The following is a 25,693-nucleotide window of genomic DNA, read 5'->3' on the forward strand; positions in this document are numbered from 1 at the left end:
CGGGAAAGCTGATGGGAGCAGAGGCTCCCGCCAGCCCACCCGGGGCGGCGGCTGTTGCAAACCGCACCTGGGCGATGACCAGGGAAGGGGGTGGGCATGCCCGCCCAGCCACTGCGCGGTTTCTGGGTGTGGGACCTCTCCTGACTACGCAGGCCAGTTTCTGGGCTCCCCCCCTGTCGCCTGATAAGCCAGGAGGCGCCGGGTCGGGGAGGGACCCGGGCAGGCCCCGCACACGGCCTGGCGAGGCAGCCCCTCGGGGTCGCTGGGTCTCAGCGATGGAAACGCCGAGAAGGCACAAACTTTTCCCGAGGTCGAGCACTGCCAGGGTCATGGCGCAGCCGAGCGTGGCGCCAGCAGAAATGAGGCAGCCCCAGCCGGGCGCCCCAGGGCGGCGGGGGCCGGGGCGCCCACGTGCTGGCGGCCCGGGCCCGGCGGGCGCGCAGCGGGAGTGCGGGGAGGGTGCCTGCTTACCCCGTTGGTGCGGGGCCTCCCCGGGCCCCTCCGCTCCACCATCTCCGGGCCCGGGGCCGTCGCTCCCACCGCCGCCGCCGCCGCCGCCGCCTCCACCGCGCGGGGCTTGGACATCTTCCTGCCTGGAGAGGGGGGACCCGGGGGAAGCGGGGGAGGGGAGCGCTCAGGGCGCGGCGGGGCGGGGAGCGGGGCCGCCCGGGCCGGGCGCCGCAGCCATGTTTCGAGAGCCCGGCAGTGGTGGGCCGCCGGCGCCGCCGGAGGCAGCGGCCGGCCGATCGGCAGGGCCAGGCCCAGGCCCGCGCCGCCGCCCTCCCGCCGCCCGGCCCGGCCGGGCCCCGCGCGCGCCGCCCGCCCCCCGCGCGGCCAGGCCCGACACACCCACCTGCAGCCCGGCCAGGCCCATGGCGGCGCGCCCCGCGCCCTCGCCCTCGCCGCGGCCCGGCCACCAGCGCTGCCGCTGCCTCTGCTGCTGCTGCTGCCGCCGCCACCAGCGCCGCCGCGGCGCCCCGGGGAAGGGCCGACGGCGCCCCACGGCGCCCCCTTCCCCCATGGCCTGCGAGCAGGGCCCGGCACCCGCGCGCCGCCGCGGCAGTCCCGGGCCGCCCGGAGCCAGGGACGCGGGGAGGGAGGCGCAGGCGGCACGTCCTCCGCGGCCCGCCCGCTCGCCGCCGCCCACCGTCCGGCGCCCAGCCCGGGGAGGGGCTGGCAGGGGCGGCGCCGGAGGCTCCGCGCCGAGGGGCGGGCAGCCCGCGCGGCCTGGACGAATCCCGACTCGGGCGCGCCCCCTCGCGCGCGAACTCCGCCGCTCGGGCAGGAAGGGGTGGGAAAGGCGATCTCCTCCGCCCGGGCTCCGGTTCCTTCTCCCGCTGGCTCAGCGCATATTTGCGGAGCCCCGTCGGAGCCGCACGAACTCCGCAGCGGCGGACGCGGCGGGCGAGGGCCCGCGGGGGTGCCCAGAGCTGCGCGCCCTCGGCGGTCAGGTCCTGCGGGCGTCCCCGGGACAGTGGGGAGTTCTGATGTTCCAGGGATGTGCAGGGGGTCGCCCGGGGCCGCAGACCCAGGAGGTGACTGGGCCAGGTGTCAAACTCAGGGGTCTGTATTAGACCGGTAGGGGTCTCTGGGGAGCCAGAGGCAGGGCTTTAAGTTTGCTGGGCGCTCCTCTCGCATCCATTATCATTCAAACCTCAAACGGGCTGGTGAGCGTGGGCTCCGTTACTATCTCCTCTCTGTAGACAGGGAAACTGAGGCTGGGGGAAGCCAGGGGCTCGGCCAGGTTCTCAGAAGTCGTCGTGGGTTGCCAGCCCGGGCCCCTGACCCTGAGCCCACGCGCCCACCCTACTGCAGCCGGAGAGCCACTGTATTTGTGCAGAGTCATAGATGTAAACAAGAGGTGCCCAGCTGCTGCCTCCCTCCGCTGTGGTCTGGGAGTCGGGCCGCCTTCTCCCCCTGCATCTGTTCTCAAGTCTGGGCCTCAGCACCCCTCCAGGGTACAAACCAAGCACCTGCAATGGCCCACCTCGCTCCCGCCCCGGGGGGGCTTCCTACACCCACAGATAAACAAATGGCTGATTCTCATGGGGGAGAAGACAGGAGGATTAAGTGACACGACCCTGCCACCCAAACAGGCTGGAGATGTAACTAACATCCTCTGGGTCAGGGCCCCCACCCCAACCACTGACCCCGTTGGGGCAGGGGCTTCTGCCCAAGTCCTGGGCAGTGTCTACCACACTTAAATCCCCAAAACTACCTGAGAACGAAAGGATTCCAAGGTGCACGGTCAGGCTGGGCCGTTTCCAAGTGACTGACAGCTACTGCAGGAATCGCAGACTGGCAGTGGCAGCTGCCAATCATCTTGTCCACATCACATACTATTTTTTTTTTAAGATTTATTTATCTATTTGAAAGTCAGAGCTACAGAGAGGCAGAGGCAGAGAGAGAGAGAGGTCTTCCATCTGTTAGTTCACTCCCCAGATGGCCACAACGGCCAGAGCTGGGCCGATCAGAAGCCAGGAGCTTCTTCCAGGTCTCCCACGCGGGTGCAGGGCCATCTTCTGCTGCTTTCCCAGGCCACAGCAGAGCTGGATTGGATGTGAAGCAGCCAGGACTTTGACGGGCGCCCATATGGGATGCCGGCACTGCAGGCAGCAGCTTTACCCACTCCACCACAGCGCTGGCCCTGTCACCTACTCATGGCCACAGCTTTCACTGCCTGGTACACCTACTGCAGCGGCTCTGCTGCAAACCTGGCACCCGTTCCTCTCAGCCTGGGGCTCAAGCCCCTCTCACCCAGGTAGGTAAGTGTCAGATAGCCCTGCCCGGCACCAGCCTTGTGGTGCAACGCAGGCATTCCATCCTGGAGCACCAGTTCAAGGCCCTGCTGTTCCACTTCCAGGCCAGCTCCCTGCTAATGCACCTGGGCAGGCAGCAGAAGATGGCCTGAACGCTTTGGTCCCTGCCACCGGCATGTGGGACCCAGATGGAGTCCCAGCCCCCAGCTTCGGCCTGCTGTAGCCCCAGCCTTTGAGGCCATCTGAGGAGTGAACCAGATGAAGGCTGCCTGCTCTGTTGCTCCCTCTCTCTCCCCATGACTCTGCCTCTCAAATAAAGAAATATTTTTTAAAAAACTAAGTTTAATAGCAGCAAGGCTAATAGCTAACACTTGTAGACTATTTATAATGTGTCCTGGAGGCCCTGTAAGACTCCTGCTACACTCTAAGATCAGGGCAGAGAGATACATCACTTCACTAAGAGTTCCGTGACAGGAAGGGATGAGCTGGGCTCCGCCAAGGCACGGGATCGTAAAAGGTACATGGCGTCTCTCAAGTCCAGGTGCTAACACAGTGACTGATTCATCCGGTAGACATTTGCAGAGTGCCTGCTTGGTCCCGGCCCGGTGCCAAAGACACAGACCACAGTGGAACTGGAAGGGTTAGCAGGGGTTCACCAACCATGGTGAGGGGTGCAGGCTTGGTCCTGAGAATAATACCGGGGCTGAAGGCAGGGGCGTGGCGAGGGCCGCATGGGAAAGCACTCCGGCACTTCAGCTAAGGGGCTGTGAACTGCAGAAGGTGAGCAGGCCGCGGAGCTGCAGCAGCAGACAGAAGGGGACCTCCAGGGAACGAAGACCCCTGGGCTATCAACGCTCAGAGGATCACGAAGCCTCAGCCTGCAGCTCCTTCATGCAACCCAGCAGGGCTCTCAAATAAACTTTTGAGTTTGGAACAAAGAGAAACACTGGCCCTTTATTTCAAGCACCATAAACGACCTGCTATTTCCAACTCTAATTGTCCGATCTAATCGTCTGTGAGAGCCAGGAGCCCTACGGTAAGCACTAAGCTGGGGATGCCACGGGACAGAGAATCACCGCCCCATAATCGCAGAGCTGATCTGTAAGCCCGCGGAGGGGAGCTGGAAGACGTTCGTTTCGACCTTGTGGCTGCTCTGGGCAGTGACTCTGCACTTCGGCTGCTGCCCCCGAGAACCGGGAGTAACAGTTTCAGTAAGCTTAACCGCAATAACAAAGTGGCTGGCCCTCAGTGGTCACTACGGTTGCCTGTATTTAAGTAGTTCAATGATAGATGGTTGGTTTTTCTCCCCCTTACAGACTAACTACAGCTTTTTAAAAAAAATTTTAGCATTAGTTTTGAAACAGCTATTTAAATGATTTCACTATGATGGGGAAAATGAACCAAATTAGATACTACCAAGTATGCTTTTCAATGCCTAACACTTTTCTAAGAAAAAAATATTAATTTTCTGCATAAATGGGGTTATGAAGCTCACGAAGCTTCATTTATTCGTCAGAAACTGGGTAGGTCTCGTCCCAGAGGGCCCCAGGCGGATGCTGGGAGAACGAATGATGCAACTGGGTGCCGGGCCTGAAAACCGAGGCGCCCACAGACGGAACGAACCGCGGCCGAGTGCCCACTCCTGCCAACCGGGAGCCTTGAGGAACAGGTGACACCCAAGTTCCTCCGTGAAAATCACGATCCCACTCCACTGCCACGCTCAAGTTTCAGGCCCGCGGGCGCGCAGGAGAACCCGCGGCCGGGGCGCTCTGCCGCATAACGTGGGTTTCGCGGTGCTGCCCGCAAACTAAGTGTGCCAGGAAGGCCTCCACGCAGGGGCGCCGCGGCCCGCAGCCGCCCTGCCCAGGCCCACGCAGGCCACTCGCGCCGCTGACTCAGGGAGCCACGGAGGCACCCGCCGCGAGGTCCGCTCGGACGCGCTCCGCAAGAAGCGGGGTAAGGCTGTGCGTCCCCACCTCGGGGTCGCACCCTTTCTCCACCGGCGAGAGCCCCAAGGTAGGCAAAGCCTCATGGCAAGCCCCCCACCCCCGCCATGCCAACCACCACCATCCCCGGAGGTGCCCGGAGCTTGTCCCCACCGAGCCCCTGCACAGGCAATCCGCGCGTGCCCACGCTCCAGAGCGGGGAAACCGAGGCAGGGCTGTGGGGAGGGGCTCCCGGGGGCCTCCGAGCGGAGCGGGGGAAGGCTCCGCACAGCACCCCCTCCCCCCGGCCCCGGCGCTCCACCAGCAGGAGGGAGCCTCGCCGCCGGCCAGACCCCCTACCCAGCCGCCCGGGCGCAGACCACCGGGGCGGATACCTCTAGCCATGGCCGGGCTCTGTCACCGCCTGGGATCTCCCGGGAAACGGAGCTTTCGAAAAAAGTTGCAACAACTGTAGCCAACTGCTCCGCCGAGCTGCAGCTGCTCGCCCTGATTGGCGCTGACGCCCGCCTTTCCTCGAGCTGCCCGTCGTAATAGGCGGACGTGGAAGGAGAGCCCGCCCTTCTCCCCGCCTCCCCGGTGGGGGCGGGGCCAGCGGCCGCACTTTCTACAAACGCTTTCGGGACAGGTCCCAGAGGAGGAGGGGGAAAGGGGAGGGGGTTTAAATTTGACCGTGGGCTGGCGTTGATTGGCTGCTGCGCAGGGACCCTCCCGAGCCGCCATTGGGAGGCCGATAGCTCCTCCCCCTCCGCGGGCTGAAGCTCCGCCTCCGGAGCGTTAGTCACGCGGCCGCAGGCCCGCGCTCGGAGTGGCTCGGAGCTGGGACTTCCGCTTTCCCTCCCGGCTTGACCGGAACCCGACCTTTGACCCCTCAGCCTCCACGTGTGACCCGGGGCGCCCGGCGGCCGCGGGGGCTGGGCACCTGCGCACCTTAGCCCCTCCAGCCCTTTGATCTCTTCATCGTTGGGCCAGCCTTCCGGTCCCACGCCTGCTGGCTCGGCTCCTGCGCCCCGGCCGGGTCTGGGGGTGAGCTTCCCCAAGACCCCGAAGGTCCTGGCCCGGCACTCCCACCCCTCCTGCGGCCGGGGCAACAGACGGGTAACTGGCTCGCTGCCCACCTGGCTGGCTCTCTTGACTGTCAGCCCACCAGGTGGCCACCGAACCCCACCAAGCGCCCCAGGGGATCCCCGGGCTCTCTCCTGGGCGTGACCCCAAAGTGGTCAAGGAAGACGACGGCGGTGAGCGCGCCGGGAGAGTGGAAGGCTGCGCTTCTGTCCGCAGCTGGCGCGTAGCACTTCTGGGCTCAGCTCCCCCGGGCCGTCCAGGGACAGAGGGGCCGACACACCCGGGAAAGCCCCCTTCCTTACATGCATGGAGGTTTTTGCTTTTTCCGAAATGCATTAATTCGTTTTGAGTTGTATGCGTGGGATGGTTTCTGTCTCCCAACCATGGCAACTAAGACAGTTTCATTCCTGCACTTTAAAAAAAATTTTATTTTTATCTTTGAAAGGAAGGAGAGAGAGAGAGCTGTCTTCCATCCTCTGGTTCACTTCCAACATGGCCCCAGACGGGGAATAATAGGTCAGGCTGAAGCCTGGAGTCCATCTGGGTCTCCCCAGGGTGCAGGGGCCCAGGGACTTGGGCCATCGTCCACTGCTTTCCCAGGTGCATCAGCAGGGAGCGCTCCAGTATTGGATGTCAGTGTTGCAGGTCACACTTAGCCTGCGGAATCACAACACCGCTGGCCCCTGGCCCACACTTTAGAGGAAGGAAGAAGAAACGGTTGAAAGGATAACAGGATAACGGTAGTGATTAATGCTATGGGGGATTACAGAACAAGAGGAGGGAGGGGGCTCTGTCTTTAGGTGGGTCAAATCCTGTCTGAGCTGATGGGTTCCAGTTGTACTCCAGATAAGGGGGATTTCCCAGGCGGGAACGCCCGGAGGTGAAGATGAGCCCTTGGGCTGGGGACTAAGTCCTGACCCGGTGTGCTCCGACCTGTGCCTGCACTGGGGAAATGCAGGGAGCCGGCTGGGAAGGTGGGCAGGGCCCGGGTCATGGCCGCGTTACCCTGCCTGTGTGGTCTGGGGCTCCGGTGTGCACAGCGAGCCCGAGGAGCAGGAGGAGGAGGAGGAGGAGGAGGGTTTGCCTCCTCATCCTGCTCTTCCTTGCGCGGTCCCCTTGGTGGTGACACTTTCCTCTGGCGTGGCATCCGGTTTGGTCTCAGGGTTCTTCCCACGCTCCCAGAAACGGCCTCAGGGCCCTCCGAGGGTGCCAGCAGCAAAAACAAAAATGAAAAATAAATACATCAACGAGAAGTGCCCGCCGCAGCGGCCTCCCGAGGCTGCGGAAGGGGTGCCGGCTTCTCAGCGGGGTGAGGAACAGCTGAGGGCTCCCCTCATCTGCAGTTGCTGTCAGGCCTCCACCACCTCTTTAAGCAATTTCCTATTTTAGTTATTTTTAAACTTATTTCAGGGGTGCTTAACTGGTTAAGCCACCACCTGCAACCCCAGCATGCTATATGAGCAGCAGTTCGAGTCCCAGATGCTCAGTTTCTATCCAGCTCCCTGCTAATGCAGCCTGGGCAAGAATGGAGAATGGCCCAAGTCCTTGGGCCCCTGCTACCCACGTGGGCGACCCAGAAGAAGCTCCTGGCTCCTGGCTTTGGCCTGGCCAGCACCAGCTGTTGTGGCCATTTGGGGAATAAACCTGTGGATGGAAGACCTCTCTCTGTAGCTCTGCCTTTCAACTAAACAAACTTATTTATTTATTTTTAAAGTTATTTATTTATTTGAAAGATGGAGTTGGAAGGAGGAGAAACAGAGATGTTCCGTTGGCTGTTTCTCTCTCCAGATGACCGCAACAGCTGGGGTAAGGCCAGGCCGAAGCCAGCAGCTTCTTCTGAGTCTCCCACTGGGTAACAGGCACCCAACTACTTGGGCCATCTTTTGATGTTTTTCTCAGGCCTTTAGCAGGGAGCCAGATTGGAAGTAGAACAGCCAGCACTTGAACTGGCGTCTCTATGGGATGTTGGTGTCCCAGTGGCCTTACCCACGATGCCACAATGCTGGCACCTTAAAGAATTCTTAATTTATTTTAAACAATTTCCTATTTATTTATTTTAAAGATTTATTTATTGGCCGGCGCTGTGGCTCACTAGGCTAATCCTCCACCTGCGGCGCTGGCACCCCAGGTTCTAGTCCCAGTCGGGGCGCCGGATTCTGTCCCGGTTGCCCCTCTTCCAGGCCAGCTCTCTGCTGTGGCCCGGGAGTGCAGTGGAGGATGGCCCAAGTGCTTGGGCCCTGCACGCGCATGGGAGGCCAGGAGAAGCACCTGGCTTCTGGCTTCAGATCAGCGTAGCGCCAGCTGTAGCGGCCATTTGGGGGGTGAGCCAATGGAAGGAAGACTTTTCTTTCTGTCTCTCTCTCTCTCTCACTGTCTAACTCTGCCTGTAAAAAAAAAAAAAAAAAAAAAAAAAAAAAGATTTATTTATTTATTTGAAAGTCAGAGTTACACAGAGAGAGGAGAGGTAGAGAGAGAGAGAGAGAGAGAGGTCTTCCATCTGATGGTTCATTCCCCAATTGGCCGCAATGGCCAGAGCTGTGCTGATCCAAAGCCAGGAGCTTTTTCTGGGTCTACCATGCAGGTGCAGGGACTCAAGGACTTGGGCCATCTTTTACTGCTTTACCAGGCCATAGTAGAGAGCTGGATTGGAAGTGGGGCAGCCAGGACTCGAACCAGTGCCCATATAGGATACCAGTGCTTTAGGCCAGGGCATTAACCTGCTGCGCCATAGTGCTGGCCCCATTTTGTTTATTTTTAAACTTATTTTATGGCCTGGCTGTTCCACTTTTGATCCAGGTCCCTGCTAATGTGCCTGGCAAAGCGGAGGAGGATGGCCTAGTACTTGGGCCTCTGTACCCACGTGGGAGACCCGGAAGGAAATCCTGGCTGCAGACCAGCCTAGCTCCGGCCTTTGTGGCCATTTGGGACGTGAACCTGTGAATGGAAGACCTCTCTTCAGTCTCTCTCTCCTCTCTCTGTAACTCTGCCTTTCAGAAATAAGTCTGGGGCCAGTGCTGTGGTGTAGCAGGTAAAGCCACGGCCTGCAGTGCCAGCATCCCATATTGGTGCCAGTTCAAATCCCAGCTGCTCCACTTCTGATTCAGTTCCACTTCTGATCCTGCTATGGCCTGGGAAAGCAGAAAATGGCCCAAGTTCTTGGGCCTCTGTACCCACATGGGAAACCTGGAAGAAGTTCCTGGCTCCTGGCTTCAGAATGGTGCAGTTCCAGCCACTGCAACCACGTGGAGAGTGAAGCAGCAAATGGAAGACCTTTCTCTCTCTTTCTCTCTCTCTCTCCCTCCGCTTCTCTGTAACTTTGCCTTTCAAACAAATACATCTTTAAAAAAAAAAAATCTTTTTTTTTTAATTATTTTAAAGATTCATGTATTTTTTTATTTGAAAGGCAGATGGAGGGGGAGAGAGAGAGAGAGAGAAGGGGGGAGAGAGAGATCTTTTGCCCACTCTCCAAATGGCTGCAACGGCCAGGGGTGGGTCAGGCTGAAGCCAGGAGTCAGGAAGCGTCTGGGTCTCCCACACAGCTGGCAGGGGCCGGAGCACTTGGGCCATCCTCGGCTGCCTTTCCAGGTGCAGCAGCAGGAAGCTGGATGAGGAGCGGAGCAGACGTCCACTGGTGCCCCACTATCAGATGCCAGCACTGCAAGTGACCACTTAATCCACGGCACCGCAACACCAGCTGCCAACTTCCCGTTTGAAATTCTCTGTTTTGCTTCCTGGGCCCTGATGGACACAAAGGTCGCAGTAAGGACTTTGACTCCTATCCTGAGTCCAGTGGGAAGCCATTAAGGCTTGTAAGCACAGAATAGACTGGCAAACCTGAACAGCGACTCACGGCAAAGAGCAACATCAGTCACACTCCGTCTGGGGATTTGGGATCTTGGAAGAACAGGGCTCATTTCTGCGGCATTTGCTTCACAGAGTCTCTGTTCCCTGGGATGGCTACACCATGTCAGCACACTCATACCAGTGCTAAGACGACTCTCCCTAGTCTGGAGTTACTTTCAGGTTCCTGTTTGCCCAGCTATTTTCTGTTATCAAATACTTCATGTTCGTGAGACCTGAGTACAGTCACCCCTTGGTGTCTGAAGACAGGTCCAGGACACCCGTGTTACCAAAATCCTCAGCTGTTCAAATCCCTTTTATAAATGGCATTGCTGGAGCTGGTGTTGTGGTGCAAGGCTTGGGCTACCTGGGACATCCACATATGCATGTATCAGAGTTCCAGCTTTGCTGTGGGTCCAGCTGCCTAGAGTACACACCCTGGGAGAAGCAGGCGATGGCTCAAATACAGGGGTTCCAGACACCTCTGTGGGATACCCGGATGGAGCTCAGGGCTCCTGGCTTTAGCCCAGCTCAGTCCTCGCTGTTGTGGGCATTTCAGGAATGAACAAGTGTATGCACAGTCTCTCTCTGAGTCTCTGCCACTCTGCCTTTCAAATAAATAAAAATAAAACTAAAAAAAGCATTGTATGCGCTTATAATCTATGCATTGAACATTCTCCCATATATTTTAATACATTTCCAGATTACTTATAGTATCTAATACAGTATGTAAATGCTATATATAAATAGTTGTTGCACTATATTGTTTGGGAATAATGACAAGAAAAGTACAGAACAGATGCATTTCTTCTCACATACTTTTGGTCTGGGATTAGTGGAAGCTACAGATATGGAACCCATGGTCCCTAGGGCTGACTGAATTAGGAAGCTCCGCAGCCAGTCGCCACTGTGGTCTGTAACCCTGTTCAGCTCAGCTACTGCAAGTAACTGTGCATGCATTTCTTTGCATTATTTATGTATGTATATATATTTATAGACAGATACATGCATATATAAATACATAAAATTCTCTATATGTGCACAACCATGCCACAGCGCTGGCCCTAACTACATGAATATGTGATATATACACTGAATCTATATATATGTGTATATATATGTGTGTGTGTAATCTACTTGGAACTAGAGCAAGTGGCGGTAGATTGTACGTTTACATCATGAGCTCACTGAAGATTCTGGTGTTTTTTTGTTTTTTTTTAGGTTTATTTATTTATTTGAAAGGCAGAGTTACAGAGAGATAAGCAGAGACAGACAGACAGACAGAGATCTTCCATCAGCTGGTCCACTTCCCGAAAGACAACAGCCAGGCCTGGGCCAGGCTGAAGTCAGGAGCTTTATCTGGGTCTCCCACATGGGTGCAGGGGCCCAAGCACTTGGGCCGTCTTCTGTTGCCTCTCCACGTGCATTAGCAGAGGTGGACTGGAAGTGGAGCACCTGGGACTCCACCAGATGCCCATATAGGATGCCAGCAGCATTGCAGGAACAGCTTAACCAGCTGTGCCACAATGCTGCCCCCCCCCTTAATTTATTTAAAAGACAGAGTTACAGAGAGAGGTAGAGACAGAGAGAGAGGTCTTCCATCCGGTGGCTCACTCCCTAGATGGCCACAACTTGGGCCATCTTCCACTGCCTTCCCAGGCCATAGCAGAGAGCTGGATTGGAAGAGGAGCAGCTGGGACTAAATAGGTGCCCATATGGGATGCCACTGCTTCAGGCCGGGGCTTTAACCTGCTGCACCACAATGCCGGAATGCTGGCCCCTTGTTGTGGGGATTAAGTGAGACAATTAACAAAAAGCACATAACACCCCCGTCACACACACACACTGTGGCATAGCGGGTAAAGACGCTGCCTGCAGTGCCAGCATCCCAAATGGACGCCAGTTCGAGTCCCGGCTGCTCCACTTCTGCTCTCTGCTATGGCCTGAGAAAGCAGCAGAAGATGGCCCAAGTCCTTGGGCCCCTGTGCCCACGTGGGAGACCCAGAGGAAGCTCCTGGCTTCAGATTGGTGCAGCTCCGGATTATTATGGCCAATTGAGGAATGAACCAGCAGATGGAAGACCTCTCTCTCTCTCTGCCTCTCCTTCTAGCTCTGTGTAACTTTCAAATAAATAAATAATTTTTAAAAATGACAAAGCACATGGGGATGTAGGAATTTGAAATGGTTGGCCATTAGTAGCCAGCTAAACAAAGTTACAAAAGAGCATTCTGACCCAGCTCCCTGCTAATGTGCCTGGGAAAGCAGAAGATGGCCCAAGTCCTTGTGCCCCTGCATGCACATGAGAGACCTGGATGGAGTTCCAGTTTCATGGCTTCAGCCTGGCCCAGCCCCAGCCATTGTAGCTATAAGGGGAGTGAACCAGTGGATGGAAGATCTCTCTCTCTTTCTCTGCCTCTCCTGTGTAACTCTGCTTTTCAAATTTAAAAAATTCTTTAAAAAGAGCATCTATGTGAATTGCTGATTTGGTGTTATTAACACGTCCTCCCTTCGGTGAGATCAAAACTTGTCTATTCAGTAGCTTTTCAAGACAGGTTCCCCAGCCAGGCTCCCTGTCGGGGTGCAGAGAGAATAAACAGCACAGTGTCAAAGCCTTGACAGAGACCCAAAGGGCTTTCAAGTGCAATGAGGGTTTTTTCTAATCTGTCAGAGGAGTATAGCTTCTTTCCTCCCCACATTTCCTCTAAGAAAAGTGGAGCGGGGTGGGGGAGTCGAGGAGTGGGGAGTGGGGGAGCAGGAGTGCTTGGTGCAGCAGCTAAGTTCCCACTTTTGGGACACCTGCACCCCGTATCACAAAGCCCGGTTGGAGCCTCGGCTCCCAGGCTTGAGCTCCAGCTCCTGCCCGCACATGCTCTGCGGGGCAGCAGACGACGGCCCTCGTGCCTGGGTCCCTGCCACTCGCCGGGAGACTCCGATGAGTTCTGGGCTTCTGGGGTTGGTGTGGTCCAGCCCGGCTATTGCAGGCATTTAGAGAGCGGACCAGGGGATGAAAGACATTTCTGTCTCTGTCTCTTTGCCTTTACAATAAAGAGACAGAGAGAGAGAAACTAACGAGCAGGTATGTGGTCCAGCAGTTCATATCTGAGTGCATGGTGATACCTGGGTTTCTGACTCCAGCTTCCTGCTAACTGGGAGGCAATGGTGATGGCTCAAATAGTTGGGTTCCTGCCACCTGCTAGGGAGACCTGGATTGAATTCATGACTCCCAATTTTGGCCTTGGCCCAGCCCTGGCAATTCTGGGCACTTGCAGAGTCAATCAACAGATGGTGTTTGGTGTTGTGGCACAGCTGGTTTAAGTGGCTGCTTGGGACACGCGCATCTGCCGGCACCTCTGCTTCCAATAGAGCTTTCTGCTAGTACATCCAAGAGGCAGATGATGACTCCATTGCTGGGGCCCACGCCACTCGTACGGGAGACCTGGGTAGAGTTCTAGGCCTTTGGCTTCAGCCTGGCCCAGTCCTGATGTTGTAGTCATTTGAGAAGTGAATCAGTGATAGAGGATCTTTCTCTCTTACTCTCTTTTGTGCTACCTCCAAGTGGATGAAAACAAATATACATTTTAAAAATTATTTATTTTGGGGGGCTGGCGTTGTGGCAGAGCAGGTTACGTTGCTACCTTCAACACTGGCATCTTATATGGTTTCCAGTTCAATTCTAGGCTGCTCCACTTTCAATCCAGCTCCCTGCTAGTGCACCTGGGAAAGAAGTGGAAGTGGCCCAAGTGGCTGGGCCCCTGCCACCCATGTGGAAGACTTGGAGAAAGCTTCTGGTTCTGGCTTGGCCCAGCACTGGCCATTGCAGTCATCTGGGGAAGGAACCAGCAGATGGAATCTCTCTCTTTCTCTCTCTCTGTAAATCTGCCTTTCAAATATAATAAATATTTGGAGCCGGCACTGTGGTGTAGTAGGTTAGGCCTCCACCTGTGGCGCTAGTATCCTGTATGGGCACCAGTTCAATTCCTGGGTGCTCCAATTCCAATCCAACTCCCTGCTAACGGTGTGGGAAAGCAGTGAAAGATGGCCCAAGTGCTTAGGTCCTTGTACTCATGTGGGAGACCCAAAGGAAGGCCGGGTTCCTGGTTTTGGATTGGCCCAGCTCTAGCCGTTGCAACCATCTGGGGAGTGAACCGGCAGTTGAAGACCTCTCTCTTTGTCTCCCTCTCTGTCTGTAACTCTGCCTGTAAAAGAAATAAATACATCTTTAAAAATTGTTTTAAAAGATGTACTTATTTATTTAAAAGGCAGAGTTACAGAGAAGCAGAAGTTTCAAAAATTATCATTCTAGGGCTGGTGCTGTGGTGTAGTGGGTAAAGCTACTACTGCTTGCAATGTCAGCACATCATGTGTGCACCGGTTCAAGTCCCAGCTCTTCCACTTCCAATCCTGCTCCCTGATATGACCTGGCAAAGCAAATAAATACATTAATTTTGGGGAAAAGGTATATTTTAGGCCGGCGCTGCGGCTCACTAGGCTAATCCTCCACCTTGTGGCGCCGGCACACCGGGTTCTAGTCCTGGTCGGGGCGCCGGATTCTGTCCCGGTTGCCCCTCTTCCAGGCCAGCTCTCTGCTGTGGCCCGGGAGTGCAGTGGAGGATGGCCCAAGTGTTTGGGCCCTGCACCCACATGAGAGACCAGGAGGAAGCACATGGCTCCCGCCTTTGGATCAGCGCGGTGCGCCGGGCCACAGCGGCTGTGCCATCTCCCAGATGGCCACAACCGCCGGGGCTGTGCCAATCTGAAGCAGGAGCCAGGAGCTTCTTCCCGGTCTCCAATGCGGGTACAGGGGCCCAAGTAATTGGGCCATCTTTACTGCTTTCCCAGGCCATAGCAGAGAGCTGGATTGGAAGAGGGGCAGCCAGGACTCAAACCAGTACCCATATGGGATGCCAGTGCTGCAGGTGGAGGATTAACATACTGTGCCACGGCGCTGGACCCAAGTCTTCGTCTTAAAACTGACCGCTTGCGGCCGGCGCCGCGGCTCAGTAGGCTAATCCTCCACCTAGTGGCGCTGGCACACCGGGTTCTAGTCCCGGTCGGGACGTCGGATTCTGTCCCGGTTGCCCCTCTTCCAGGCCGGCTCTCTGCTGTGGCCAGGGAGTGCAGTGGAGGATGGCCCAAGTGCTTGGGCCCTGCACCCCATGGGAGACCAAGAGAAGCACCTGGCTCCTGGCTTCAGATCAGCGCAGTGCGCCGGCCGCGGCGGCCATGGGGGGGTGAACCAATGGCAAAGGAAGACCTTTCTCTCTGTCTCTCTCTCTCTCACTGTCCACTCTGTCAAAAAAAAAAAAAAAAAAGAAAAGAAAAAAAGAAAAAGACGACAACTTAAGAGAGCTTAGTAGCTTCTGCCTTTCTGTTCTTGGGAGCCCTAAGTCACTACCCTTGTGCCACGGAGAGGCCACAGCATCCCGGCCGAGCCCAGCCCACAGCTGACCCATCAGCTGGTGACACACCCACGTAAGTGAGCCCTGCCTGCCCTGCGTAATTAGAGAAACAGCCGGACGTTTGTTGTGTTAGCCATTTGGGGGCGTCTGTAACACACAGCAATAGAGGGTGTAAATCATTCTCCCCATCTAAAGCCAAACTCATTACCTGTCCCGTTATCCCGTTAGCCTGTTTCTCCTGAGGTCAGTTCCAGCCGATGGCACAGTCCCCTACCCAGGTAACAGCGTCACGGTGTCGTGCTAGCTCCCCCCACCCGGGGCCCCCAAATCCCTCTGCAAACTGCCAGTTTTACCTCCTACACATTGGCTGTACTTGGCCTCTTTCACTGCCGTTTTCTGCATTTCAGGTTCTCCTCTCACCTCTCGGTCTCTGTACCTGTACTCCGGTTCTCAGACGCCCGGCTTCCAGAAGGCGCATCTGACCACAGCTGTCCTCTGTGTAAGAGGGGTTCCCGGTGGCTCCCAGAACAGAGTCCACATTCCAGAGACCGCTTGAGAAAGGCCCGCGTCCACCTGTAAACCTTATCGCGACTGGCAGTTCCTTCACCTGTTCCGTCAATCAAGGCTCAGTCAGGAGACAGTTCATGAATTAGGAATAAACTGATTGTGATTCAAAAGGCTACCCAGAGATCCTCAGGGCTTCCTAGAGGTATCAACTGCATGCAGCTCTCCCCACGAAGGGGGAGGGGACACAGAAAGGCTGGTGTCACTTAGGCATGGCCCCAGTTGCTGAACCCCAACTCCATGGAGGGGGCTCTGCCCAGCTGGTGTTGTCTGAGCCTGCAGGGTGTGTGTCTGTGTTCCAGTTGTGCTGGTGTCTGGGTGGGGGTAGTTGTGCAAGTGTGGAAAGCTGCACGCCGGGAGAGACCTGCAGCCGCCGGGGGGCCTCCTCCTGCAGCCTTGCTGCTTCCCTCCGCACCCCTCGGGGCAGCGCACAGCAGCCCGGGCGCGGAGCTGAGAGCTGGCGTCTCGTGGACTCGCCTCTCACCATCCCGCTGGTGCTTTGCTGCTTCCGGGTCTGGACTTGCTCCGCCCTGGTCTCCACACCTGGTTCACTCTCACCTTTCAAATCTCAGCTGTCACTTCCCCGGGGAAGCCTTCTTTGACTTCCCTGTCGAGGCCAGGTTCCACACGCTGTTACCCGTGTGTGGCCCACTTGGTAGCACTGCAGTTGTAATTCCAGTTTGTGTGCTTTTGAGGTTAACGTCTACTAGAACGCAAGGACGTTCATCTCCAGGGCAGGGACCATTTCCCCTTCCCGTTTCTTGTTCTTAAACCCATATCCTACCCCTCTCTCTGTCTCTACCTCTCTGTAACTCTTTCCAATAGATGAGATAAATCTTAAAAAACCCATTTCCCTGATGCCTCACGTAGTCCGTGGCACGTAGTAACTGGTCGAATGAAGTAAGAAGCGTCGTGTAGACCGCCAGTACAATGCCTGACCAAGCACTTTCTGAAATATCTGCTTCCAGCTCTAATTCTTCTCTGCGCGCACCCGTAAGACTTCCTCCCACCCTGACCCTCAGTATCTCAGTTCTTAGACACTGATGCGAGTGCTGTGTTGACGTGCAGGGGTTTGTGTACACACAAACAAACCGTATCTGAGGCTGCTGCACGGGAGGGTAGGGAGTGCCCTCGCTGAACCCGTCCTTCAAAAACACGCCAATCAACTGCTTCTTGGCTAAGATCAAGGGCCAAGAAAGGGTGAATGTTCCCTATCTTTGCTTCTGTAAACAACGAGTGACCTTGTACACAACCCGGGTGTGCACAGGCCCCGCTACACACGCACCCGAAACGCAACCTTGACGCTCGGTTGCAGGTGAAGGGATGACCAGAGATCTGACTCAGGCTCAGGAAGTTCCTTATAGGGTATGTGGGTTTCTAGGTGGGGTCTCACTTCCGGAATCTGGGACGGCTGGCCAAGCTCCAAAGGCACCGCCGCGTTTGCTGGGCTGCCTTAGATCTCTCTGCAGCTTCTTCCCTTCACAAGTCGAGTTGACTGCTCGTAGGCCAGGCTAGTGCACAGCGATGCACAAGGCGGCGAGGTCCCTGCTTGGAATTGTTCTTTGTCGAGCGAGGATGAAGGGAATTGGAAACGGGCCGATTATGCACAACGCGGTCAGTTCGCACTTTTAAACCCTCACTCACTTATTTACAGACGCACCCACATACCTATCAGACTCTTCCACTCGGAAAACGGAGTTAAGAGAACCGTTTATTTTGGTGTAAGGAAATTCTGAAATCCATGCGTCCTTTTGTCACCACACGCATTCGCCCCGAACTTTCTGAAGTACCCACTTGTAATACAATCTCAGGTGTGTAGACAAGCAGTGAGTGGAAGATCCGTAATCCCAATCACTCCCGCCAAGCCTGCTCCCCCACCCGCCCTCTCTGGAGAGCGCACCCTTGTCGCGACTGCACTGGGTGGGACGCGCAGCCAGCAGGGGGCAAGAGTCACCCACGCGTGCCCACCGCCCCAGCTGCGCCCAGAGCGACTTTACCAAGCGCGACCAGAAAGTTCACGCTCGTCGCACGGCAGGGCGCTGCAGGGAGCGGTGACTGGCAGGCGCACCTCGCGCGGCCCGGTGCGTGCGAGGCGGCAGCCGCGGGGCCGACTGCGCCCTGCCCTCCTCGGGGTGCGACAGTGGCCTCGCACCGGCCGGCCGGCCCCGTCACGCGCGGCACCAGCGCCTGCGGCGAGCCCGACACGCCACGAATACGCGGGTTTTTTACTTCTAGGACGGACGGACGAGATTTTCAAAAGGACACATACGCCACTGGGTGACTTCCTGGGTCGCCGCAACCCACCCAAAGGGTTCCGAAAATAGCCTCGGGCCCCTCCTAGCCCGACTTTGAAAGCAGGTGTGGGACGCATGCGCACGTCCCACCGGCCGACCTCCTGTCGGCACCCGGCGCAGACCTTCTTCCCGACAGCCCGCAGGAGGCGGGGCGGGGGAACGGAATTCTCGCGAGTACTCCGCGAGCGCCGGCGGAAACAGTAGACACGTGACTCTCCTCGGAGGCCTTCGCCTACCCCCCTCCCCCTTCTCGGGAACCCGGCCCCCTTACCCCTCGCCCACCCTAGAGCCGCGAAAATGGACCGTTTGGGTTCCGGAATTCCCTTGGATCCAACCACTGGTACCGGGCCGGCAGGAGCCGGCGGAGTCCGTTTCTGGCGGCGAAGGCGCGGAGAGGCCGAGATGGGGGGGAATCATCTTCCTCCGTCTAGGAGAGAGGCGGGGCGCGGGGGAGCGGCGGGGGGGGTGGGGGTGGGGCGGAGGAAGTCACGTGGGGGCGTGGTGCGCGCTGCCTGCGCGCGGCGCCTCGTCTGGCGTCCCTCCCCCTCCCCTCCCCGAGGGGCGGGGGGGCTGGGGGGAGGGGCGTCAAGATGGCGGCGGGGAGGTAGGCAGAGCCGGACGCCGCTGCTGCCGCCGCCACCGCCGCCGCCGCCGCCTCCGCTCCGGCCGCCGCTGGCTCTCGAAGCTCTCGTCGCCGGGGAGAAGCTGTGCTGGCGTCGGGTCCCGCGGGGAAAGTGAGTCCTCCCCTCAGCCCTGCCCTGCTTCCACTCCCCCTCCCGGACAGCCTCCCACTCCCACCCTCCTCGGGGTCCGTGTGGGGCCGGGCTGGGGGGGGCGCCGCCACCTCACCCCGGGTTGGGGCCTCGCTCCGCGCTCGCCGACCCCCGCCGCCCCGCGCTCCGGGACCCTCGGGGGGCACGGTCCCGGCGGCGGCCGTCCGCGCCGGGCCCTGCGGACGCCGCTCGTGGGGCTCGGCGCTGTCCCGGGCGGGAGGCTCCCCCCGGACCGAGGGGCAGGGGCAGCGCTCGCCGGCTGCACCGGGGTCGCGCCCTGTGTTCGTCCCGCGAGCAGAGTGGGGTCCGGCCGCTGCCCGAGCCGTGCGGGCGGCTTGGGCAGAGGGAGCGAGGGAGGCTGCGGGCGCCCTGCCTACACCCGAGCCCTTGCCGGCGGTGGGCGCCGGGCACCGTGCGTGGACACGTGGGGGCTGCCTGCGCGCCCCGCCGGCGGCCGGGGAGCCGGCTCGCTGCTCGGGGGACGGCGGTTGGGGACTTGCTCCCCCGGAGAGTGTTCGGTGGAGCGAGCATGTCAGGCTCCCCCGAGCAGAGCCGGCCGGGGGCCGCCCCGCCGTGGCCGGGGGTCGGTTTAACCGCTGGGGCGATTTGGGTGTTCCCGAACCCTTGGGGTCCGAGTCGGGGCCGGCCCCGGCGTGCGGCCCGTGCGCTCGCCGCCGCGGCTTTGTGCTGCCGTGCGGGCCGGGGTTGCGGTCCTCGCTCGGGCGTGCCGCGTTGGCCGGGGGAGGCTTTTGTTTTGGGGCTCCGCTGGCTGGGGAGAGGGGCGAGCAGACGGGAGCCGAGGCGCCGTCTCCATCCAATGAATTGCGCAGCCAATTGTAGCCGCACCCGGAAGTTTGTGCTGAACACGTGCTGAGGGAAGGTTAAACACTGGTCCCCTCCGACCTTTGAAAGTTGGTTCCCGGCGCTGCGGGCCGGGCGGGCGGCCGGGCGGGCCGGGGGCTCCGCCGAGCCGGTGCGGAGTCGCAGGGCTGCCGGAGGAGCGCGCCTCGGCACGGACCGTCTCCGAGGTCCCCCGGAGCCCGGAGCGCTGCCGTGCGTGCGTCTCCCGGCTTGCTTAGAGTTCCTTCAAAATCCCGTGTCTTCCCTTTGAGCTGTCAGGTGAAGCGTCAGAGGGCAGGGCAGGGCAGAGCTTGCTGTCCGTCCCTGGCGTGCCCTGGCGCCAGGGCTCTGGGGAGGCTTCTCTGCTTTGGGGGCGCTGGTGACAGACCCATCTGGGTGTGCGGGTGTCTGGGGTGAGCCCCTGCCCCGCGGCGGGCGTGCGGGTTCCCTGGCTGGCCTGCTTGAAGCTGGTGTGAAGATGCATTTTTAATAGTGAAATGGTTTCGGTTTAGCCAATGAATAACTAAGATGATGTAATCCTGAAGTTTTCGGGGTTATCTTTGCTGACTGACAGATCTCCTGGCAGGAGCTCCCCCAGTGCTAGGGACAACTTTGGGAGGGCTGAAATTGCAGATGGAAGGGCAGGGATTCTACCTCAAGGCTAAGATACGGTGTGAAGCCCACCAGATTAGCTTTTCTGTGTCTTGGGAGGCAGTGTTTGGATTGCAGTAGTAATTTTCAGTTTTATTGTAGCTCATGATGAGAGTTGTGTTTTACATGGTGAGCTAGTATGTACACATTAAACAGAAACTTTGCATGAAATGTGTTCTGAATGCTGTACACTAATTTTCTATATCATGAGGGTACTTAAGACATTTGTGGAAAATGGAGTTGTAAGTTTATTTGTGTGTAAAATTTGAAATTGATATTTTTTCATAATATGTATTTTCCATGCACTTTTTGAAATATCGAATTAAAAAGTGCTGGCAATGATACACAAAATTCATTTGATAACCTACTAACATATTGTGACCAGCCTATTAGGAAAATTCTGGTTTTCTTCCAGGACCCCCACGGATCCTGGATCCCAAGCTCTGCACATAAAGTGGTGTCGGGTTGCATGGAGCCCTGTAGATCTCCTAGACATTTAAGTCACTTTTAGATCACTAACTGTGCCCAGCTGTGCCCAGGTAGTGCAGATACAGTGCACATAGTGGTTGCACGGTGGTGGCTGGGGATGCTGACCAGAACGGAAGCCTGTAGATGGTCAGTAGATGTTTTGTTCCGAGCCTGAAGATGAGGAGGGTTCCATATAGGGCTAGGAGTAGAGAGGAAAGGGTTTTAAGGGGGTGGGAGTCAGACCTCCTGGTGTGCAGTGCTTGTTACAGTCAGGTTTGTCTTTTTAAGCCTCAGTTTCTCCTTTGTGATGAGGGGATGATGAGCAGTATTGACTCATCGATTATTTTGAAGATCAAAAGAGGAAGAAGCCACAGACATAGGATTAGGGTTAGCATCTGGATTTCAGGTAGTGATGATCTAGAAAGTTGTGTTAACTTTGCTTTTGGGTCACTCTACTTTTTTTTTTTAATATTTTATTTACTTATTTGAGAGGTAGAGTTACAGACAGTGAGAGGGAGACAGGTCTTTGATCTGCTGGTTCACTCTAAACGGCCGTAACGGCTGGAGCTGAGCTGATTTGGAGCCAGGAGCAGCTTCTGGGGTCTCCCATGTGGGTACAGGGGCCCAGGGACTCTGGCCATCCTCCACTGCTCTCCCAGGCCACAGCAGAGAGCTGGGTGGGAAGTGGAGCAGCCTGACCAGCGCTGCCTGTGGAGGATTAACCGATTTTGAAACTTTGTTTATGATTTGCACATTCCTTCCTGGATGTCTTCTTTCTAAGGGTTCTGCTTGGAGGGATCACTTTACTGAGCAAGGGTCCCTGGGCCATTGGGTGTTGAAAAATACAGATGATGTCCTTGTAGGGTAAAGGAAGTTCTTAGGTACCTTTTTTTGTTGTTTTTAGTATTTATTTGAAAAGCAGAGACCCACACAGATGGAGAGATACCACCATCCGCTGGTTCATTTCCCTAGTCACCTGGACTGGGCCAGACCAATGCCAGGATCCAGGAACTCAGTGTGAGTTTTCCACGTGGATGGCTGGACCCAGGTACTTTAGCTGTCACCTGCTACCTTTTAGGGTGTGTATTACCTGGAAATTAGACTCAGAAGCAGAACAGGTACTTGAACCTGGGCGCTTCAGTATGGCATGTGGGTGTCCCAAGCAGCATTTTTTTTTTTTTTAAGATTTTTATTTTTCTTTTGAAAGCAAGAGTTACAGAAAAGAGAGGGGCCCAGCACTGTGGCATAGCAGGTAAAGCTGCCGCCTGCAGTACTGGCATCCCATATGGGCACTGGTTTGAGTCCCGGCTGTTCCACTTCCAATCCAGCTCTCTGCTGTGGCCTGGGAGAGCAGTGGAGGATGGCCCAAGTTCTTGGGCCCACGTACCCACGTGGGAGACCCCGAGGGGGCTCCTGGCTCCTAGCTTCGGATCAGTGCAGCTCTAGCTGTTGCGGCCGTCTGGAGAATGAGCCAATGGATAGAAGACCTTTCTCTGTCTGTGTCTCTGCCTCTGAAATAAATAAATCTTAAAAAAAAAGAAAAGAGAGACAGAGAAAGATCATTCATCTGCTGGTTAACTACCCAGGTGGCCTCAACAGCTGGAGCCCACGCCAGGAGCCTCTTGCTGTTCTGGGTCTCCCACATGGGTGCGGCAGCACAAGCTCTTGGACCATCTTGTGCTGCTTTCCCAGGCGCATTAGCAGGGAGCTGGCTTGGAAGTGGAGCAGCCAGGGCTCAAACTGGCGCTCATACAGGATGAGAGCATTGCAGGTGGAGGCTTTACTCGCTGTGTCCCCTGAGCAGCATCTTAACCACTGTCCAAATGCCCACTTGTAATTAACTTTCTTTTCTTTCTTTTGTTTTTCTTTTAAAGAATTGTTTATTTGAAAGTCAGAGTTACACAGAGAGGAGAGGCAGAGAGAGAGATCCTCCATGATGGTTCACTCCCCAATTTGCCACAGCGGCCGGAGCTGGGCTGATCCGAAGCCAGGAACCAGGAGCTTCCTCCGGGTCCCCAACACGGGTGCAAGGGTCCAAGGACTTGGGCATCTTCCACTGCTTTCCCAGGCCATAGCGGAGAGCTGGATGGGAAATGGAGCAGCTGGGCCTCGAACCAGCGGCATTACAGGCAGTGGCCTAACTCACTATACCACAGCAGCGACCCATAATTAACTTTGTTATTACTATCTTTTCATTTATCTGATATCTTTATAATGTTTTTTAAGATTTATTAATTTGAGCCGGCGCCGTGGCTCAATAGGCTAATCCTCCACCTTGCGGCGCCGGCACACCGGGTTCTAGTCCCGGTCGGGGCGCCGGATTCTGTCCCGGTTGCCCCTCTTCCAGGCCAGCTCTCTGCTATGGCCAGGGAGTGCAGTGGAGGATGGCCCAGGTGCTTGGGCCCTGCACCCCATGGGAGACCAGGAAAAGCACCTGGATCCTGGCTCCTGCCATCGGATCAGCGCGGTGCGCCGGCTGCAGCGGCGGCCATTGGAGGGTGAACCAACGGCAAAGGAAGACCTTTCTCTCTCTGTCTCTCTCTCTCACTGTCCACTCTGCCTATCAAAAAAAAAAAAAAAAAAGATTTATTAATTTGAAGTGCCTGCATTGTGTCATAGCAGGTAGAGCCGCCACCTGCAACGCCAGCATACAATATGGGCTCAGGCTTGAGACCCAGCTGCTCCACTTCTGATCCAGCTTCTTGCTAATGTAACTGGGAAAACAGTGGAAGATGGCCCTAGTACTTGGGACTGTGCACCCATGTTGGAGATCTGGAAGAAGTTCCCAACTCCTGGCTTCAGCCTGACCCAGCCCCAGTTGTTGGGGCCATTTGGGGAATGAATCAGCAGGTGGAAGATTCTCTCTCTCCCTCTCTTCTCTGTCTCTTCCACTCTCTGTGCAACTCTGACTTAAATAAATATTTAAGTAAAAAAAAAAAAAGATTTATTCATTTGAAAGGTGGGGTGGGGGGGAGAGAAAGAGATTCCATCTGCTGGTTCAATGCCTAAATGGCCCCAAACTGTCAAGGCCAGGCTAGGCCAAAGCCAAGAACTCCATCCAGGACTTCCAGGAGTGTGGTAGGGATCCAAGTACTTGGGCCATCCTCCACTGCTTTCTCAGGTGTATTAGCAGGGAGCTGGATCAGAAGCCGAGACACAGAGACTTGTTCAATATGGGATGCTGGCTTGCAAGCAGCAGATTAGCCACTGTGTCCCAGTGCTTGCTGCCTGCAGAGATCTGCCATCTGCTGGTTCACTCTCAAAAGCCTACAACAGCCAGGGCTTGGCTGGAGTGAAGTTAGGATCCTGGAATTGAGTCTAGGTCTCCCTAGTGGGTGGCAAGGACTCAAGTACTTGAGCCATCATTCTGCTGCCTTCCAGGATTTCCATTAGCAGGAACCAGGATCAAAAGCAGAAAAACTTAGGAGGCATTAGATATGAGATGCGATTATCTAAGGTATCCTAATCATTGACAAATGCACCCCCTCCCCAATATGTGTATATATATTTTGTGTGCTTTTTTAGGCACTCACTCCCTTTGCCTTTTTTTTTTTTTTTTTTTAAGATTTATTTATTTATTTAAAAGAGTTACACAGAGGAGAGAGAGAGAGGTCTTTCATCCACTGGTTCACTTGCCAGATGGCTGCAACAGCTGGAGCTGTGCCAATCTGAAGCCAGGAGCCAGGAGCTTCTTTTGGGTCTCCCATGTGGGTGCAGGGGCCCAAACGCTTGGGCCATCTTCTGCCTTCCCAGGCCATAACAGAGAGCTGGTTGGAAGAGGAGCAGCTGGGACTCAAACTGGTGCCCATATGAGATACTGGCACTCAGGGCAGGGCTTTAACCTGCTGAGCCGCGGTGCCAGCCCCTGCATGTGTATATATTTAAACTGCTGCCATGACTGATTGTGTTGCAGTGTGTTAAGCTACCACTTGGCATGCTAGAATCCCGGAGAGTCCTGGCCACTCACCTTCTGGTCCAGCTCCCTGCTAATGCTCCTGGGAAGGCAGTGGAAGATGGCCCAAGTACTTGGGTCCCTGCCACCATGTGGGAGGCTTGGGTGGAGTTCCTGGCTCCTGGCTCCTGGCTTTAGTCTGGCCCAACTAATCATTGCTGCCATTTGGGGAGTGAACCAGCAGATGGAAGACTGGTTCACTGGTTCACTCCCCAAATGGCCCCAGTGGCCAGGACTGAGCCTGGCCAAGAGCTGGAACCAGGAGCTTCATCCAGGTTTCCCTTGTGGGCGTAGGAGATCCTTTCTCAGCAAGCACTTGGGCCATCTTCCACTGGCTTCCTAGCTGCATTGGCAGGGAGCTGCATTGGAAGTGGAGCAGCTGGGACTCATACTGGCTGCCCACATGGGGTGCTGGTGCTGCAGATGGTGGCTTAACCTGCTGTGCCACAGTGCCGGCCCCTGAGAAAATACTTTTTCCTGTTCCTCAAAGCAAAGATATTTGCTAATTGCACATTTAATTTTTTTTTAAGATTGATGTATTTGAGAGAGTTGCAGGGAGTGAGGGAGAGACAGAAAGAGATAGACATCTTCAGTCCACTGATTCACTCCCCACATGCCTGCAGTGACTGGGGCTGAACCAGGCCGAAGCTCGGAGCATCATTTGGGTCTCCCACGTGGGTGAGAGAGACCCAAACAGTTGGGCTAGCCTCCCCTGCTTTTCTCAGGCCTTTAGCAGGGAGTAGATAGGAAGTAGAGCAGGTGGGACAAGAACCAGCACCCATATGGGGTGGCTGCATTGCAGGCAATGGCTTTACCTGCTAAGCCACGAATAGCCCCTTAAGTCCACATTTTAAAAATGTCTGCTGATTTCTTTTAGAGACAATACTGGGCAAATTGTATGTGTGGCACTTTTAATATAATGGTAACTTGTATTTAATTATTGAGAAGATCGCTAACAAGTTTATGTTTTGGGAAATAAAGTGTTACATCATTGATCCTGAAGAAACCATCTCTTTTTGAACACAACACTAATATTTATCAAAATGATTGTTAATAGGTAGAAGTAAACATTTGCTCCAGGTAATATAACTTTTACTACTCAACAAGTACTATAAGGGAAGTACTAGTTTTATTTTTATTCTAAG

General features: G+C 56.2%; 2 protein-coding genes and 1 long non-coding RNA gene across 8 annotated transcripts in view; 2 read left to right on the forward strand and 1 right to left on the reverse strand.

Annotated features, from left to right (window-relative positions):
* KMT5A (lysine methyltransferase 5A) overlaps window positions 1-5,335 on the reverse strand; it is an 18,425-nt gene extending 13,090 nt beyond the window's left edge. The window contains exons 1-2 of one of the 3 annotated variants that reach the window (XM_070066111.1): window positions 5,080-5,335; window positions 472-593 (exon numbers count right to left, since the gene is read on the reverse strand). In XM_070066111.1, coding sequence (XP_069922212.1) covers window positions 472-593; window positions 5,080-5,089 — 132 coding nt within the window. In that variant the 5' untranslated portion in view covers window positions 5,090-5,335. Of the gene's footprint in view, window positions 1-471; window positions 594-853; window positions 1,521-5,079 lie in introns of those variants that run through there. The other 2 variants (XM_051828886.2, XM_070066110.1) reach the window with 2 other exon arrangements.
* Window positions 4,318-15,683, forward strand: LOC138847429 (uncharacterized). Of its 2 annotated transcripts, XR_011385254.1 has the most exons (3): window positions 5,592-5,728; window positions 14,989-15,079; window positions 15,414-15,683. It is a non-coding gene; the product is annotated as an uncharacterized lncRNA (long non-coding RNA). The 2 variants fall into 2 exon arrangements; XR_011385253.1 differs by lacking the exons at window positions 5,592-5,728; window positions 14,989-15,079 and adding an exon at window positions 4,318-4,775.
* Window positions 15,684-18,422: 2,739 nt separating this feature from the next.
* Window positions 18,423-25,693, forward strand: part of SBNO1 (strawberry notch homolog 1) — a 70,918-nt gene continuing 63,647 nt past the window's right edge. For all 3 annotated transcript variants that reach the window (XM_008251628.4, XM_051841376.2, XM_051841377.2), the window contains exon 1: window positions 18,423-18,598. The gene's annotated coding sequence lies outside the window, so the exon portion shown is untranslated. The remainder of the gene's footprint in view (window positions 18,599-25,693) is intronic.

The sequence above is a fragment of the Oryctolagus cuniculus genome, chromosome 21 (genome assembly GCF_964237555.1).
Source record: "Oryctolagus cuniculus chromosome 21, mOryCun1.1, whole genome shotgun sequence".
NCBI lineage: Eukaryota > Metazoa > Chordata > Mammalia > Lagomorpha > Leporidae > Oryctolagus > Oryctolagus cuniculus.